This window comes from Misgurnus anguillicaudatus, chromosome 8, assembly GCF_027580225.2.
Source record: "Misgurnus anguillicaudatus chromosome 8, ASM2758022v2, whole genome shotgun sequence".
Taxonomy (NCBI): Eukaryota; Metazoa; Chordata; class Actinopteri; order Cypriniformes; family Cobitidae; genus Misgurnus; species Misgurnus anguillicaudatus.
In genome coordinates, this window is record NC_073344.2 from 32,540,196 (window position 1) to 32,559,700 (window position 19,505).

A 19,505-nucleotide genomic window follows, 5' to 3' on the forward strand; every position below is an offset into this window, starting at 1 on the left:
GGGCCAACATTTCTAAAGAATGCTTTCAGCACCTTGTTGAATCAATGCCATGTAGAATTAAGGCAGTTCTGAAGGCGAAAGGGAGTCAAACACAGTATTAGTATGGTGTTCCTAATAATCCTTTAGGTGAGTGTATATATTATTCAAAAACATATGTTTGCGATTAATCACTAGAGAATTACTAGAGACTTTTTTGGGCAGTTTGCTTCATTTCGAATGGCGGTGCATAAAAGTACACCCAGCAGATTCTGATGATATGACTCTAAATAAACAGAAAGCATCTGACCCATCATTTCTGATCAGCTTTTGATTTTGATTATCAGGGCCTCAGAACAGGAGAAGCTTGACCGCCCTTTTATTAACGACACTAGTATTAACATCAATTCGACCAACATCACTGATATAGGCAGTCAAAAGCCGGAGCTGGACCTGAACTTCTATCTGGGTATCTACGCAGGTACGTAGTTTAAATTGTTTTTGTCTCTCTTAATATTTTTGAAAAAAAATTAATCGTGGGTCATCTGCATCATCAGGTTTAACCGTGGCCACCATCATCTTTGGCTTCATGCGCTGTTTGTATATGTTTCACTCTCTGGTGTGCTCGGCCCAGACGTTACACAGCCGAATGTTCAACTGCATCCTGAGGACCCCGGTCCGTTTCTTTGACATCAACCCGATTGGTGAGTACCAAAGCACGTTCTGTGTTTATACAGTAAATGGGAGCAAATCGTAGATGCCATATTGTCCTTCCCCAAATTATGTGTAGATCAACTTCGCTTGTGTGTAGATTAACTTGTTCTTGTTATGAGGACAGTCGTAGAACCCGAAATGGAGTTAAGGAATAAATAAATATTGTTTGATGGCCATTGCGGAACGTGACCAGCAGAGGGCAGCACACCCTGTCAAATGTCTCCGTCCTCTTTTTCTGTCTCAAAGAGACTTGTGAGTAATTCAAGTCAATCTCAGCTGATGTAGCTAAGGGGGAAGGTTATTACTACATACAGATACCAGGGAACATGGTAAAAAATAGATTTTTTTAACGACAAATGTTTTGCAATAATGTAACAATATCATAGCATTACTGTATGTGGTTATTTTTCAGTATTTGGGTACTTTTTGAAACTTATTTCTTGGTGTCTCTTGGACTTGATGTATTTACTTAAGTATCTACACTCCTTCCGGTGACTTTGACTGTTTCAAAGTGCTTAAAAGTGATTTCCAGGCATCAGAAAAGGGAAGCAGGATGTTGTACTGCTGTAATGTTTAATCTAGATTTCAGTGTTTACACGGCAGCATTGAGTAAACGGCATCATTCGAGGCCTTTAGTGCTGATTCTGAATTGCCTACATTTGGTGTGAAGTGTTTCGATTTTAACCCACGACTGCAAGTTGTGTGAAGACGCAAACCTTTAGTTAGTTTACGCCAGGGGTCTCAAACTCAAACTGGCTTGGGGCCATTTCTAAGACAGACATTTCATCGGAGGGCCGCAGAGCTATTTAACGTTAAAGGGGCCGTGAATTGGTCGATTTTATTGCTTTATGACGTTGATTGATGTCTACTTATGCATTTCGCGTTGTTTTTACATTCAAAAACATCAAAAGCAATAAGTAATACGCTATTTTGTAACATGGATTAGTGGCTGTCTTGAGAAATGGTTCGTTTGAAGGGGCGGGCCGCATTGAAGACCTGAACGTAAACACCCACTGCTATGATTGGACAGCTTCATTCCCCGTCATTACATGTAGGGAAATGTTTTAAAAACATTAATGTGATAAAAATAGCAGCCGAACACAAATATGTTTGAGACACAAAAGATTCTGGGTGCTAAACATGATACACATAAATGACAATACGTATATTAAAGTAGAAACAAAACTCGACGTGACTAAATTACCGTATAAAACACAGTAAGCGTGCATCCGAATCTAAACTGCGGCTAATAAATCCTTATCAATAACTTTGTATATTTCTATTGTGCTTGTGAGGTTGCTTTTACATTCACGTAATGTTAAATACCACAGTTATATGATAAAAAATAATAAGCTTTGTTGAGTGTTTGACCTTTCAAACGCAACTTGCCTAAATTACCGTATACAACACAGTAAACAGGCATCAGAATCTAAACTGCGGTTGATAAATCCTTCCTTATAACTAACTTTGTATATTTCTACCTTTAAATTACAGTCGTATTGTTAAGTGTTGTACCTTTATTAATCGTTTAATGTTTTTAGTAAATTAAAACAGTCAACAAACGTATTTAGACACGGATGTTACAACAGGACACATCAAGCAATCTCTTTTAACAAAGCAATAGTGAAACGCAGTAACTTAAATAAAGTAAAATGTCTTACTGTGAATTATACTGCTGTGTCATTGTTGTCAGATCCAATATAAGTGGTGCTTCTGACTGAGTCTCTCTGCAAATCCAGCATCGACTTCTTTACAAATGAATCCATGTCCACAACGTTAACAAACGCTCCCCACACGAGCTGGAACTTCTTCAAAAGCAAACTTTATCCAAGCATATTGCTAATGTTAAGTTCCAAGCCTCCGAATTGAAGTATTTAGCTTCTGTGTTGTTCCCATGGTTGTTCCCACGCGGTTCTTTCACAACCGAAAAAGCGTTTCCATGGTATCATAACAGATCACCGCGTCAAAATAAAAGTCTCTCAGAAAAAATGTATTTAAAAAGTCATTTTGGTTAAATTTGTCAATCTTTAAAGACATGTTTACTTACTGAGACACACGTGTCACGCGAAGCTGTGGGCGGGGCTACAAAAGTAGACTTGTCCTTTTGGTTATGGGGAGGTGTTTCAATTCTACTTTGACGTCATAGATTTCCGAATTTTAGACTGGAGTTTTTAGCTGGCTTGGTGCCAAAGACGGTTATATTTCAGTAGCACGGACGTTTTCAGTTCTGAAACTTGCAGGATGTTCATTTAAGTATGATGACCTCTTATATAACAAATTATCAAGTTAAAATTGAGTTTTTGATTCACCGCTCCTTTAAAAAAGTACAATATTTCTGTAAATGTCATGTTTTTAATTTCTATTATTTAATGTATAATAATACTTGAAAATATATAAGCAGTGGTTTTATCTTTTTAATATACATTATTTTATAAAAGTAGCCTAAGTAAATCTTCTCTTAACCTTATCTTAACTAAGACCTATTATAACCTTGCACTAAACTAACACATTTAATTCCTGTATACATTTATAAACTATTATAAAAAATTACCACCAGTAATTGTTTCTGTTTTGATTTATATTAGATTGTTTTCAGTCATAGTATTAACTTCATTATGTTCTTTGTTATTTCAGTTGTAATTAATTTTCTATTATATGTGGGAAAGTGATCCCTTAACTTTTGAATGGGTAGTCCATATTATATAAGCTAGTTGGACAGGAAAAATAAGAATAATACTGCTCTATGTGTAATTGAATAGTAAGCTACATAATAATATATTATACTTCATTATATATAGCAGTATATCTTCTGTACATTTCTCCTCATCTTTTGTCTTTTCTTAACCTGGACACTTTGATGGCTCTTTTTCTTATCTGTAGTTTAAAATGTGTTGCATTACATCTACCGCTCTGCCTCCATATGCGGTGTCTCCATTAGATGCTGTGTAACTTGAGGTGAAGCCCACCGCAGCTCGATCTTCTCTGAGTAACAGCTGATATTCACCCGGAAGTAACAAATCTTCTCTGGACAAATACTACAAAGTCCCGACCAGATTAACTGATCGCATGGTGACAATGGTATGATTGGCGCGAGGTTCAGTTGAGGCATTAAAATCCGATCACGCATTCCGTTATCCTCGACACGGAGCGCGCGGTTCATGGCTGCGTAGCGTAGCAACGGTGACGCGACCCACGCCAGAGCGCAACTTCCGCTCCCGAGCACTTTGTAAAGTAATGCTTTGACTCGTTTTAACGCGTTGTTAGACGCGACATGTGAACGAACACTTGAAAGTTTAAATATAAAACAAAGTGAATAAAAATCTTTCTGCGGGCCAGATTATGTAATATTTTTGAAAGGTGACGCGGGCCGCAGAGAGGGGGAGGGCGGGCCGCAAATGGTTCTGTCATCATTTACTCACCCTCAAGCTGCTCCAAACCTGTACACATTTCTTTGTTCTGCTGAACACAAATGAAAATACAAAAAAAAAATTGTAACCAAGCAGATCTAGGGCACCAATGACTTCCAAAGTCGGAAAAATGATATTTGGAAGTCAATGGGGCCCCAAAAAATTCAAAATCTTCATTTGTGTTCAGCAGAACAAAGTTTTTATAAGGTTGGAACAAATTAATTTTAATTTTTTTGGTGAATTACTGGCTGTTTGTCTGCGTGTGTTGTGGATATATGATGTTATCGGCTCGTTAAGTCATGACGTAAGGAATATCGGTTCCAGCTCCAAGCCACCACATTTAAACAGTCATTTAAGAGCACTATTTATTCATAGCACACATTTAAGCGAAAATTGTATAAACTCACATGTTTACTGTAGTCTCAGGCTCCTAGAATCAAAGACAGCAATATATGAATAATTCATTAAAAAATCCACTTTCATAAATCCATGTCTGGTCATCTTGGATTTTGCTATGGAAATAAAAATTAGGATTGGGTGTTTTTGGTAGTTTTCATTATGATACGAGTATATTATAGTCGTGATTTAACAACCAGATAGATTTATACATATGCATCTCAGATTTTCTTTTCTTTTATTTGTTTCAGTGATGTTAAGAATTTGTCATGCATATTAATACATTTAAAGTGGAAATCAGTGGTGCAAGGCATGTCAGATGGTTCAATAACCATCAGCTACCATTTTTTAAAACTTTGAAGTGCCTTAATATGCAACTGTATTCAATGTGTTGATGTAATTTACACTGAAACTGGTAGTTAAGGCAGCACCTGTTAGCTGCATCCCAATTCAAAGGCTGGATCCTTTGAGGGACACAAAGCAAGGACTTCAAGGATTCTTTATTGTGTAACCTGCGATTCAGATTTTTTTTTACAGAATATGACGCATTGTTGTAGATAAAACTATCCCAACAGTATATCTAATAAACCAACCTTAGAAAGATACAAAAGTAAAACACAAAATTACACAATTCTACAGCAATAATATTTATACAAAACGTTAATAATTTGTACAATAATAAAACAAGGACCTTTATTCTGTAAAAATATGCACTTATATAACTTGTTAATAGCCATTACAGTCGCGCAATGAACCAAAAATAAACCATCTTGAAAAAACGTACCGGTTTTCAAGACTGTCAAATCTGTCCTTTTTTGATATCCTTGTATGTATCATGTGAAATGTGCAGAGTTTATTTTGTTATGAAAGAAGTTTAGAAAATAAATTTAATATTGAACATTCATGAATCTAATTTGCAAAGTGCATGAGTAGGGTTGCGTATCGTTTAAATTTTATCAATGCCAGTTTAGATTTTTTTGTTTACTTTTTTTAATCAATTTTGTTCATCAATTTTTATCAACTTTAAATAATAAATCACCCATTTAGCATACTTATTGCTGATTTTTTTGCAAAAGATATTTCTGAGCAATGTTTTTAAATAATAAAAAAAAATGCTCAAGTAAATACTCCCATTTTTATTACACCAAAAGTTTAGTAACCCTGTTTTTTCAAATTGATTACCATTTCTATTACCATAGTTTATTACAGACATCATGGTTATAATGAGACAATGGTACATTTGTGATTGCTGTGTGATTACTTTACTACAAACATCATAGATGTTAACTACAGTATGTTATTGCAGTAAAAATGCTGGTTATTTTTTATTAGTTTTAATCAAATGAGATATCAGCTATAAAACGCAGAGGTTACACACAGTCATGTTCATTTGATTCGGGCTATGTGGAAAAACTGATGTGAATGCAAGTTCAGTAAATCATGTAGCTCAAAATGTTCGTGATTTGTTTATTTACCAAGTTTTAGCTGTTACGACAATCACTTATCATATTTAAAAGGGTACTAACATCTTGTAATGGGAAAGTCTGCATATTTATTAGCCTACAAATCAGAAGAGACTCGGTCTGTGCGGGCATCAGACACACTTGCGCTCTTTTGAATCTGTTTTGACATTTTGGTGGTCACAGGTACGGTGTTACTACATTACCATAGTTTAACTATAGTATTTTGTAGTAAGATAATCATCCTATCACTTTGCAAAATTTAGTAACACTTTGGAGCTCTTTCTGCTGTCCATCAGAAATGATCTTGCACCTTATCTTGAAAGGTCCTGGCTTTTCGTGTGACTTATTTTCTCAATGTTGTTTACACTATGCGTTCACATAGCCTTGGCAGATCATGGTTGAAAAGACCCAGTCTTTCTTCAAATGCACACACAGGAATTGATAAGAGGCATATTTTTATAGTACAAATCCGATTTCTAACCTTATGGATCTGATTCCAGAATCGGAATAGAATTTCATTTCCCAACGCTATGCATGATTTTTGTGAATTGGGCTCAATCTGTAATTTCCCCTAATGAATACATTTGCTTGTCCCAGATAAAAGTGGTTTGTGCCACGATGTACAGTACAAAGTTTGTATACAATAACTGATGTGGCTTTTGTAGACTCATTGTGCTATAGTTTCTGGACCCCGTGTGGTGACCTTCAAAAGAATAAACCGCAGGCTTAGTTTCGTGTGTTATTTTTCACTGAGAGCTGCTTATCGGGGTGTTACTGTTGATAACGTTAGCAAAAGAGCATTTACAAGTCTCAAAAGTCTAATAGGTGGTTTTATGACTGTTAGAGAGTCAAAGAGGTTAAATCATTTTAGCGTGGGACAGTTATCAGAAGCATGTACACGAGGCACAATTACAGCACCAGACTTAAAAAGAGAATTTTTATGGTATGAAAAAATTAAGTATGTGATTATGTGCATTGGCTATCGCTTTGTATGTTGCCCCCATTGTATCCCATTACAACTGTATGTGTTTTTGTAATAATAGTTCATAATGCCACTTTGATAAATGATAGTCAGCATGGTGCCAGTGTCAATCTTAACACACTCTTTTGTTTGCTTCATTTGTGTTTAATCTCATTTATTATCCTGCAGATCACTCAAGTAATGGGTTAAAAGGCCTTTATGGTCGCTATTATAATAACCAGATAGATAAGAAGTAAATGGAAATGTGATTGGAATTGATAAAATAGTGCAACTGAAAACTTGGCACGGCGTGCGTGATCAAAATTTTGCTTGTAATGCAAAACCAAACTGTCAGTGTTATTGTTTATGGCTATTGCAAACTGATGCATTCAGTTGTATTAACTGAATGACTTTTCTCATTATTTCAGGAAGAATTCTCAACCGGTTCTCCAAAGACATCGGCCAGCTTGATTCCCAGCTTCCTTGGACATTTGTTGATTTTATGCAGGTAAGTTTTGTAGTTCTGTGTCCATTTAACACCGTGAAATATGAATGTTGTTGACGATTATACCCATTTTTACAAGATGTAATAAATATTCTGTGTCCAGAATGTGTCTGTGAAGTTTTAGCTCAAATTACCCCACGGATCATTTGTTATAGCATGTCAAAAATGCACCTATTTGGGTGGGAGCAATTTGTGTGCCTTTAAATGCAAATGAGCTACTGATCCCTTACCAATAGACGGTGAGCGCTTTTGGTTAAAAATAGATCTGATTCCTGTGAATACAATCTGAGAGAATAGTATCTTTAGCGGTACAATGAGCTACAAACATAGCTTTTGGGTAAAATTAACCAGTCAGTCAGTGGCTGTGGGTGGGGCTTTATTAGTGTGACATCACATTAACAAGAAAACCAAAACAGCATGTTTTTTAGACTTCTTTGGTTTAATGGGGATTAAAAAGAAGGAGATGGTGATTTTTTAATATATATTTTTTTTATTGTAGGGTTGTTGTGTTCACACACTGCCAACACACATTTATGTCCACATTATGATTTTGCATAATATGTGCCCTTTAAAGTGGCCCTCACTAAGTGCATTATTCACTCTGGTAAACCAAGTGTTGTGGAGCAGCAACATGTTGTGGCTTTTCTTTGTACAAATGACAATGTGGTCCATATGTGGGTGACAGGCGTCACTTTAAGTGGGTGATTCTCACGAAACCATTGAAACACCACAGCACTAATGATTTAAGCTATAAAATGTGTAATATAGTAATATTAAAAAGCATCAGAATTAACACAATACTGTGTTCTACCTTGCACAATGTGTGATTTTAACATAAGAATTTATAATTTGTCAATTTTATCTCATTTTCTGCTGAAATTCTCATTACCGCAATGCGTCCGGCTGTGTTTGAACATGTGTTATGTTGTAATTTAAACAAATTAAAACAAAAATATTTAGAAAAAAAATAAAGTGATTTTTTGCTAGACTACTTAAGATGACAGAAAAAATATTTACTGAATATTCATGTATAATAATAATGAAGAAAAATTAGGAAAATGATGCGTCCATGCCTGATGTTCTCATCCTCCGCAACACATTTTGAGAACAGTTTAAGCACACATACAGAATTTTAATGAAGTTTGATTTTGAGTGACCAAGCACATGGACCAGTTACTTCAAGATGGCTACCAGGTAAGATCATTTTTTTACAGTTAATTTGAAATATTGTCTTGTCAGAATGCTTACACGACCTTTTTGATTATCATTACCGCAACAGATGCTTATTAAATGTTTATTTAATTAATAGAAGCATAATACTTTGATTTTAAATTCATGTGCAGAATCTCCAAATTATGTTCTTTCAGGTTTGTCATGTCATTTTGAAAATATGTCAGTTTTGATGTTTTCTGACTGTTGCGGTAATGAGATTTTTTAGGACAAATTTTTTAAATTATGTTACAAAAAGTGTTAAATGATAAGTAAAAGTTTTTAAATTAATGTTTCCATTTACTCCAGACTTTGTTTTTCAATGTCTGGTGGGAAAAAAAGTAAATTTAAGCAATTTTTACATTTTCATGCTTGACATTTTTAAAACTAAGTTTTCGTGAGAATCACCCAAGTGCTCACAGAGCTATTGTCTAAGTGTTATTGGGTCTCTTAGGAGGATGAGAAAATTTCGGGCAGTCATCTTTCCCACAGGTTCCTTTCTCACTGTCGGCTGATTTCGGTGTAATTACAAGAGCAGTACTGTACAGTACTTATTTTGTATGCTTTAAAGGGGACATATCACGAAAATCAGACTTTTTCCATGTTTAAGTGCTATGATTGGGTCCCCAGTGCTTCTATCAACCTAGAAAATGTAATAAGATCAACCAAGTAACTTAGTTTTGGTAAACCATTCTCTGCAAGCATGTGAAAAAATACGTAATTGAGATTTGGCTCCCCCTGTGATGTCAGAAGGGGATAATACCTCCCCTTAATCTGCACTATCCAACCACAGCACTGCCATTTAGTGCAGAGATCAGCTCATTTGCATTTTAAAGGACACACCCAAAAACGGCACATTTTTGATCACACCTACAAAGTGGCAATTTTAACGTGCTATAATAAATTATCTAGATGGTATTTTAAGCTAAAACTTGACATATGTACTCTGGGGACACCAGAGATTTATTTTACATCTTAAAAAAGTCTTGTGAAATGTCCCCTTTAAAATGCCAAGTGTGGTATCATGCTTCATATAATATTTGTGCACGTGTGTATTGTGTAACAACTGTTGTTGTTGTCATCACATTTACATATTATTGTTTAAAAGTTTGCATATTGTATACAGTATTAGCAAGTACTGCATTCCGTTTCATACCAATATATCAGTATTGCATTTATAAACACCATGTATGTTGCAACCAAAGTGGTCATTTAAAATTAAGTTTTAAGGAAAGAGACTCTCCTCTGACGTTATTTTGGGTCATCCACAAAGTAAGGACCTAAGGTCATGAAACAGAAGTGTTTTTGTCAGTTTGTGTTCCTCTAAAGCCTGTGGTTATCCCCACAGTAACCTTAACTTATTAACTTTGTGACAGATAAGAGCCGGGCATTATGGGTAATTAAAATGAGATCTTACTCAGAAAGTGCCGCATCATGGCAGGCTTGCTGTTTTTCTTTCGGTTTAAAGGAGCAACCGAAACCACAAAGTGCTTTTAATGACCCCTATGACGCAGTACATCTGCATCTCGCTTCCTGTCTCTTAACACACTTGTGTGTGGTTTTTTTTTCAGGTGTTTCTGCAGGTCCTTGGCGTCATCGCTGTGGCAGCCTCAGTAATACCTTGGATTCTGATTCCAGTGCTGCCTCTTTTGATTTGCTTCCTGTTTCTGCGGCGCTACTTCCTGCGGACGTCACGAGACGTCAAGCGACTCGAATCCACGAGTAGGTGCCTCAAGTGTTGTTTTGTAACTAGAAAAAATATATATTTTAATGTTTCTCAAAAGCATAAAGATGATGTGCCGGGTCTTTTTTGCTATTAAAGTTCTTGATGTATCTTTAAGTTTGAGACTTTAGCTTTGATAGGGTCGACATAAAAGACAGCAGTGTATTTGTGTCCCTACAGCACGCAGTCCTGTATTCTCCCACCTGTCGTCCTCACTGCAAGGCTTGTGTACTATTCGTGCCTTTAAAGCGGAAGAAAGATTTCAGCAAACCTTCGATGCTCATCAAGATCTGCACTCGGGTTGGTACATGAGTCATTTTGAAGTTAGACAGGACTGTATTTCTCAGATTGTTATGTAATGTGATTATCACATGTTTTGTACAGAGGCTTGGTTCCTGTTTCTGGCCACCTCGCGATGGTTTGCTATACGCTTGGATGTAATGTGTGCCGTGTTTGTGACCATCACAGCCTTCGGATGTCTTCTGCTGAAAGACAGTAAGGAAACAGCTACATAACTCACAGATGTCACGATATTTCCAATAAAATAATAGGCGCTCACACTGACAGTGGTTTAAGAGGTTCATCCAGATAAGGACCTTTTTTAATAATTGCATATTAAAATACATTTGTGATATACAACAATTAAAGGTGCACTCTGTAATTTTTTAAAGGGACACTCCACTTTTTTTGAAAATAGGCTCATGTTCCAGTTCCCCTAGAGTTAAACATTTGATTTGATTTGATGATATTACGCAGCGCCTGAAAATAGTCTCGTTGGTAACTTTCAGTAGCAGGGACTATTTTCGGGCGCTGCGTAATATTATTGCGCCTGCTACGGCCATGTTACGGCAGCAAAGTCCTTGATTATTACGCCAGAATGAGAGTATAGTCCCTAGCCATATCTGCCTAGAAAATCTATTTTTTTTATTTTTCATCGGTCTTTGTACACGATGTAACTACAGAAGAGTCAAGTTTTAAATAGGAAAAATATCCAAACTCTGGTTATTTTTGGAGTGATGCTAATGGTCTAATCAGATTCAATGGATTATGCTAAGCTATGCTAAAAGTGGTAGCGCCAGACCCGGAGATCGGCTGAATGGATTCCAAAATGGTAAAAATCAAATTAACTCTAGGGGAGCTGGAAAATGAGCATATTTCCAAAAAGTGGAGTTTCCCTTTAAGTAGGATCTCTTGACAAAAATGCAATATAATATACATAACTATATATTATTAGTGGTGTATAAAGACCTTACACAATGAACTATATTGTTTTTATTCCCTTAGAATGAGACGTTTTAATCTACATAAAACCCCTTACAAGGAAGTCGCAATTTCATGCCGCCATGTTTCTACAGTAGCCCTAAACGGACAAACTGCTCTACAGAACGTGTTTTGTCACTCCGTTGTTTCAGACGATGACATGTTTGTCCTGTGGTGGCTGCCGTAGGTTTTCTATGCGTTTCGAAAGGGAGGAATAACCTGTGGACTGAGCCGTTGGTTGCAATTCGCAATTTCACAGCTAGATGCTGCTAAAAATCTACACAGTGGACCTTTAATATCTTGAGTTTAATAATATAAATAATTTGAAGAAAGGTAGTCAAATACATCTGGTGAGGCACGAGGGTGAGAAAATTTTCATATTTGGGTGAACTATTTACTCAAAACTGTAATCGAGATCCTTTTATTGGTAGTCGCTCAATTGCATCATCACACATTTGCATTAAGTTAAAATTGTCTCTGTTTTTCATGTTGTCTCATATCATCAGCTCTCATAAAAAGCCATTTCATGGAGCTGCATGTCATCACAGCTGCGTGTGTATTGTTCTTCGTCTACAGCGCATTTTGAGCGCCCCCTGGCTTTTGGATTTAGCAGCATTTCACCGTAATTCATTGAGAAACATAGCAAGCATTATCGGCCGATCGATCGGAGCATCCCTATTAAAAATGCAAAATATACGTTAGCAGCCAATGTTAATCGTTAATGATTTGGAAGAAATATGATGTTATTTAATGTTAAACTATGTGAGTGGTGCTCTGTGGCGTGATAGGGATTTAAAGGGATAGTTCGGCCAAAAACGATATTAAACCCATGATTTACTCACCCCCAAGCTGTCCGAGTTGCGTGTGTCCGCCGTTTTTCGGACGGACACATTTTCGGATATTTTGGAGGATATTTTGGATATTTCTGTTCATTAAATGTAATGTTGCGGGGCCCAGGAACAGTCCACGACCCCCAAGTCCAAAAAAGTGCGTCAATCCTTCACAAACCAAATCCAAACGGCTCCAGGACGACAAACAAAGGTCTTCTGTGGGTGGTCCGTGCGGTGTTGTTGTGGAGATATCCATGTTTAGAGTGTTATTGGCTTTGTGAGCTGGCTTCCGGTAGCGCCGCCATTTTGGAGTGATGCGCATTCAGGATGAGAGCTTACGCAGCGTACAGAGTTTCTCTGCTGCTGCTCGGTGCCCCCGCCCTCCGAATTTGTCATACGTCACTAAGAAAAGTGCGTACACTACGCTAATCCTCTCTCCTGAGTCTAAGATGGCGGCGCTACCGGAGGCTAGTTTGTAAAGTTAATAACATTTTAAATATGGATATTTCTACAGCAACACCGCATGGATTACCCACAGAAGACCTTTGTTTATCATCCTGGAGCCGTTTGGATTTAGTTTGTGAGGGATGGACGCACTTTTTTGGACTTGAGGGTCGTGGACTGTTCCTGGACCCCGCGGCATTGCATTTGATGAACAGAAATATCTAGGGTGTTTTCTGGAATGTCCGAGGATGTGTTTGTCTGAAAAACGATGGACATATGCAACTCGGACAGCTTGGGGGTGAGTAAATCATGGGTTTAATATCGTTTTTGGCCGAACTATCCCTTTAAGCAACTTTCTGAGTCGTAGCTGGGTACTGCGGACAGGCGCCACCTGTCGGCGCCGGTGTGCGTATACTCATAGAAAACAATGTGTTTGGTTTTTTTTTTTACGGCACGGCGCTGAGATGCACGTCCGGTGTGCGACCCCCTTAAGTTAATGTAATTCATTTGTTTTAATTTCACATATTATACAAAATCTTATATTACTGTCTGTATCTTATGAATGAAGCACTGATGGTACGCTTGTCTGTTTCTTTCAGGTATGGAGGCAGGTGCAGTAGGGTTGGCTTTGTCTTACGCGGTCACACTTATGGGAATGTTCCAGTGGGGTGTCAGGCAAAGCGCAGAAGTGGAGAACTTGGTAAGAACCTCTTAATATTTCATCCTTCCTGCAGTTTACCTCAGTTCTAGATCTTCATTTTACAGTAAAGCTCTCTCAAGAAACCTTAAATTCATAGCTATTTAGTGTTTCCCATACATTCATTTACAGTATTTGTGGCGGCCCACCACCAAATCAAAATTGACCACCAAAAATATTTTTTTCACTACCTCTATCTCACATGACAGGTTGTGTGCACTAACCCGTGGTGTCAGTCTTAGTTAATCTGGGGTGCGTTTCCCAAAAGCATCGTTAACCGACTACTGTCTCGCTGTTACTGACAAAGTTCAACGATTTGGTGTTTCCCGAAATCATAGTTCAAACGAACATTCGCAAGCTGCATCGAAACTTGTGTGGTTTGAATGACAGCTCTTCATTTATGGTTACAAGCATAGTTCCTTGTTATTATGATATGTAGACTTACGTTGATCATGCTTTTGAACAAAATAAGCAAAAAACATGTAGGGCATTCTATAGAGACAGAGCGCAGCGCGTCATAACCTGAAAACCACGCCCACCGGGGGGGAAAGCAATCCAACCGTCTCCATTGACTTTGTATTGCGAGAGGACGCCTCCTTGTCATTTCTGGCTTATAACAAAAAACTGAATAATGCCTAAAAGCTGCTGTGTGACAATATGTACAGCTAACAAGCCAAAAAACCCAGAAATAAGTTTTTATAAGCTGTCGAGCCGTAAAACCCAGTCTTTAAGGAGAATAAAGTGGATCGCCGACTACGTTTCCCCCTATTGGATGCAGTTCTACTAATAGAAGTACTATGAAAAGTTGCCTGTTTCCATTTCTGTGTCTTTAAATGCTCGTTTTTTGAAGTCGAAAGCTTATAAAACGAGAGTTACGTATGTAACTACGGTTCTATGAATCCCGGATGACCGCCAGAGGCGGTGCTTAAGCACTGAATGATCCATCTCGCGCATGCGCAGGTCGAGTGTTTATACCAACAAAGTCACCCGTGACCCCTGATGCCTACGGAGAGTCTATAACTTCCGGTGACATCAGAGGATCTGTTCCTACAGAATCTTCTCGCGAGTACACGGGAATTCTGAGTGACAGAACGCTCTGGCGGTCATCCGGGATTCATAGAACCGTAGTTACATACGTAACTCTCGTTCTATTTCATCCCTACTGACCGCCAGAGGCGGTGCTTAAGCACTGGATGACACATACCAGAAAAGTCACGAGGAATTTAGCACGTACCTTATTGAGAGGACAGCGCAGAGTCTGGCAACAGGACCACCTCCAGTGGATGGGGGGTGGCGACATTCACCCGGTAGAACCTGGAGAAGGTACTCGGGGATGCCCATGATGCCGCCTCACAGATGCGCTCCAGGGGCATGCCGCGCAGGGCCGCCCATGAAGTTGAGACTGCCCTGGTAGAGTGGCACCTCACCCCGGATGGCAGGGGGTGACCACCTCGTTTATATGCCTGGGTGATTACATCCACCACCCAATGAGACAACCGCTGTTTGGAGAGAGCACAGCCCCTATTAGGACCACCATAGCAGAGGAAGAGCTGGTCTGACTGCCTTATACTTGCAGTCGCGACAACGTAGGCTCTGAGAGCCCGTACGGGACACAGCAGCTGTAATCTGTCCTCCCCTTCTGGGGGAGTAAATTGTGCCAGGTGGATAGGCTGGTTAAGGTTGGTTGATGACAAAACCTTCGGAAGAAAAGCTGAATTCGGCCACAGGGTAACCCCCGAGCCATCGGAGTTCCACCTCAAACATGAGTCACTCACAGAGAGCGCATGAAGTTCCCCAACACGTTTCGCTGACGTGATAGCAAGGAGAAAGGCAGTCTTAATAGAGACCCACTTCAGCTCTGCCTGAGCCAGGGGTTCAAAGGGAGGTGAACATAGGGAATCGAGCACCAGGTGTAGATCCCAGGCTGGAGCGCGTTGTGCTCGTGGGGGGCGTAACCGCCATGCACCCTTCAGAAAAAGGGACACCAATCTGTGACACCCCACCGTGTCGTTGTCCACCCGAGCATGTCGAGAGGAAATGGCTGCCACATATACCCTCAAGGTAGCCGGGGACCGGCCGCCATCCAAGAGTGACTGGAGAAACTCTAGAATCTTTGGAACTGAACAGTGCACAGGGTCCACATTCCTGTCTGAGCACCATGTAGTAAACAGCCGCCACCTGTTCTCATACTGCGCCCGGGTAGAAGGCGCCCTTGCATTCAATATGGTATTGCAGACGCCATCTGAACACTCAGTCAGCAGCGGGTCGGGCCCTGCAGCGACCAGACCCACAGCTGCAGGCGGTGAGGATCGGGATGCCAGATTTGGCCCCGTTACTGAGACAGGAGATCCCTCCTGTCTGGGAGGCGCCACGGTGAACCGTTGCAGAGACTGTACAACAGTGGAAACCATGTTCTTCCCGGCCAGAAGGGGGCTACCAACAGTAGCCTGTGACCGTGTTGGAGGACTCTCTGCAGTGTTGGAAGAATCAGAGGGATTGGTGGAAAAGCATAGAGGAGAACCTCTGGCCAATCGTGTGCGAGAGCATCCTGGCCCAGAGGGCTGCTCTTCTCCGTCCAGGAGAACCAAAGGGGGCAATGGGTCGATTCCTCTGAGGCAAAGAGGTCCACCCCTGCCCTGCCGAAGATGTCCCAGATGCTGAGGACCACATCCGGATGAAGCCGCCACTCCCCCGGCGGAGGCTTGCAACGGGCGAGTAAGTCTGCCGCCTGATTCTGCTCCCCAGGCAAATACATCGCCCTCAGGCTGGCCAGGTGTGGCCCTGCCCACAGCAGGAGATCCTGGGATGCCTGCAGCTGTGGTGCAGACTTGGTGCCTCCTTGGTGGTTTATGTGAGACACAGTCGAGACATTGTCTGATCGCACAAGCACATGCCGGCCTCCCAGGAAGGGAAGGAAAACCTGCAATGCCTTGTGCACAGCCCGCAGTTCCAGGACTTTGATGTGCTGTGAGCGCTCCTGCACAGACCACAGCCCCTGAGCTGTTCGATTCTGCCACACAGCACCCCATCCCGAGAGGGAAGCATCTGTTGTGAGGATTTCCCGACGAGATGCGATGGAACCCAAGGGCATGCCCTGCAGGAGAAATGACCTTACTCTCCATGGGGCCAGAGCAAGAAGGCAACGACGTGACACCTTGAGTTTCCTGTGCCGGTGCCACTTGACATCTAGGTGAAAGCCGTGCAACCACCTCTGGAGGGGACGCAGCGACAGCAGTCCTAGAGGAATCACGGTAGCGGCAGCTGTGAGTTTCCCTAGGAGGCGCAAAAACTCCACATAGCATAACTGCCTGCCCCCCCGAAACAGGAGGAGGCGGCGGAGGATGTCGTCCACCCGCTGTGGTGATGGGCGAGCCTTCATGGTGATTGCATCGAGAGTCATCCCGAGAAAAAGCGTGCCCTGCGATGGAACCAGGCAACTCTTTGTAAAATTCACCCGGAGGCCCAGGCGGGCCACATGAGAGAGAAGACACGACGTGTCCAGTGCCACCTGAAACTGGGATGGCGCACAGATGAGCCAGTTGTCCAGATATGGGAGAATCTTCATGCCCCGCGACTGCAAGTGCGAGAGGGCTGCCGTCACACACCTGGTGAACACCCGAGGGGAAAGGGAGAGACCGAATGGGAGCACTCGGAACTGGAAATGACGCCCTTGAAAGGCAAACCGCAGAAACTGCCGATGGTGTGGAGCTATAGGGATGTGGAAGTAGGCATCCTTCAGGTCTACTGACGTAAACCACTCTCCTTTGGCAATTGTACGTAGAACCTCTGCAGTGGTCAGCATGTGGAACCTCAGAACCTTCAGGAACCTGTTGAGACCCCTTAGGTCGAGGATAGGACGGAGTCCGCCATCTTTCTTTGCTACCAGAAAGTAAGTTGAGTAGAACCCCCCGGGGTGCAATAGGGGATCTACTGGCTCGATGGCGCCCTTGTCCAGGAGGGCGGACAACTCCTGGGTGAGGGCTTGGGCTTTTGCCGGGTCGCTTATGATGGTCATCTTGACCCGGCCATGGGCTGGGGGCCGGCGTCGGAACTGGAGTTTGTACCCGTGGGGTTAGGGTGAGAGCCCCCATGGGTCCCTGATGTAAGCAGCCCAATAGCTGAGCTGCTGCTGGGAAAAACAGCCGACGGCCGACCCCCGGGCTTCAGCGCCGGGGTCCCCGGCCTCTAAAGGTTCCAGAGGCACGACGGGTTGGAAAGGACTGAGGTTGTCCGGAGGGCAGCCGGTCAGGCACCCGAAAGGTCGGTGCCTGCTGCTGAGCAGGCTGTGGACGTGGGCGCAGAGACCTTAGGTAGCCCCTAGGGTGAGCCTGTGGACGAGAGCTGCGCTGTGGGGCAGCTGGAGGACCTCTAGGCCTGCTAAGAGGCGGAACGCTTCTTTGAAGCCCGGACAGCTGCTGTCGAGTCCGTCCGGCTTGGACCGTGCGCTCAAGCGCTTCCAGAGCTGCGGAACCAAACAGCTCCCCTGGTTCCACCGGAACACTGCGGAGGGTTCTCCTACAGGCCTCAGTGAGAGGAGATTGTGCCAACCATACCTGGCGGCGAGCCTGCACAAGAGTAGACATCAACCGCCCCAATTCCCTAGACATCAATGCGAATGCCTGTAGTGAAGCATCGCTAAAATTGTGGACAGAGGCATCCAACTCAGTCTCCTGCAGGGAAGTTGACAAAGCGAGCATCAGGTGGGACATGGAGTTACCGATGCGTCCCATGCGGGCCGCTGCATCATAGGCCTTACAGAGCAGGTCATCTGTAACCCGGCACTGGGGACGAGGGCACCTAGCATCCGGCCTCAAAGCCTCATCAGGTGAGATGATAAGAGCCGCTATTGTCGGCTCAACTGCTGGCATGCGGTCCAATCCGAACTTCTGGGCGTCCTGCATGGCTGCCAGGGTCCGGCCATCGGACGTTGCATGAGAGAGGGCCCTAGAATCCCTCCAACATGCCTGCAACTCCCTCAAATACTCCTCCGATGGGGGCGCAGTAAAGCTGACGGAGGCTGGGACACGCCTGAAAAAAGCACTGGCCGGAGCCGGCTGAGTTTGCGGGACGTCCAACTGGAGACGAGCAAGAGCCATACGAATGATGGCTCCCATAGAGCAGTCCTCAACACCACCAGTAGAGCTATGGGTTGAAGAACGGGAGCAGGCCCCAGAAGGTTGGGAGGCTTCCATCTGTGGAAGTACCTCTGGCTCATATTCGTTAAACTGGCCAGCTGACGCTGCCATGGAAAGCACATCGTCCTCCGACTCCAAGGAGGCTGCCGAGGGGACAAAATCATCTGGCGGCTCTGCTCCAGTACCGGACTGGAAAGCCAGGAAGAGGGACTTCATAGTATTGAGCTCCGCTGTTAGTTGGTCCACTTTAGAGGCAAGCCGGGGTCCCTTAGCCTTTTTTTGCAGGAGTGGGGCCTGCAGCCTCAGCAGCCCGACGTTTAGACTGCCCAGACTGATCTGGAACCAGTCGCTGGGCTGGGGTCAAATGTTCAATCGACAAAGTAGAGCCCAACAGTTGCTCCACCTCAGCCAGTCTAGCTGCCCTCACTGCCCGAGGCATGATACCGCAGTTCATGCAGGGGTCGTCAGAAAGACCCTCCTTTAAATGTTCGAAGCCAAGACATGAGGGACATAAATCATGGCCATCCTCAAGCTGCAGAGGAGCCATACAGGCCGAGCAGGAGTGGTTGCCAACCATGCTGGCAACTGAGAAAAAAGGTAGCCTCGGCGGAAACGCTGCCACCAATTAGTCACAGGGGCACACCTATGCTGGGAGCGGGAGCGAAAACACTACCTTCACCAGCTAAGGGTAAACTATCCCAACGAGAAAATAGACACAGAATGCAGTACAGATGCCGGGAGAGGGAGCGAAAGCACAACCTTCACCAACAAATGTAGCAAAAAAG

General features: G+C 42.4%; 1 protein-coding gene across 2 annotated transcripts in view; it reads left to right on the top strand.

The window, feature by feature from the left end:
* The window catches only part of abcc4 (ATP binding cassette subfamily C member 4 (PEL blood group)), a 53,381-nt gene that overhangs the window by 24,839 nt on the left and 9,037 nt on the right, over nucleotides 1-19,505 (top strand). For both annotated transcript variants that reach the window (XM_055213199.2, XM_055213197.2), the window contains exons 18-24: nucleotides 324-457; nucleotides 534-680; nucleotides 7,346-7,425; nucleotides 10,203-10,353; nucleotides 10,535-10,654; nucleotides 10,739-10,849; nucleotides 13,488-13,588. In XM_055213199.2, coding sequence (XP_055069174.2) covers nucleotides 324-457; nucleotides 534-680; nucleotides 7,346-7,425; nucleotides 10,203-10,353; nucleotides 10,535-10,654; nucleotides 10,739-10,849; nucleotides 13,488-13,588 — 844 coding nt within the window. The remainder of the gene's footprint in view (nucleotides 1-323; nucleotides 458-533; nucleotides 681-7,345; nucleotides 7,426-10,202; nucleotides 10,354-10,534; nucleotides 10,655-10,738; nucleotides 10,850-13,487; nucleotides 13,589-19,505) is intronic.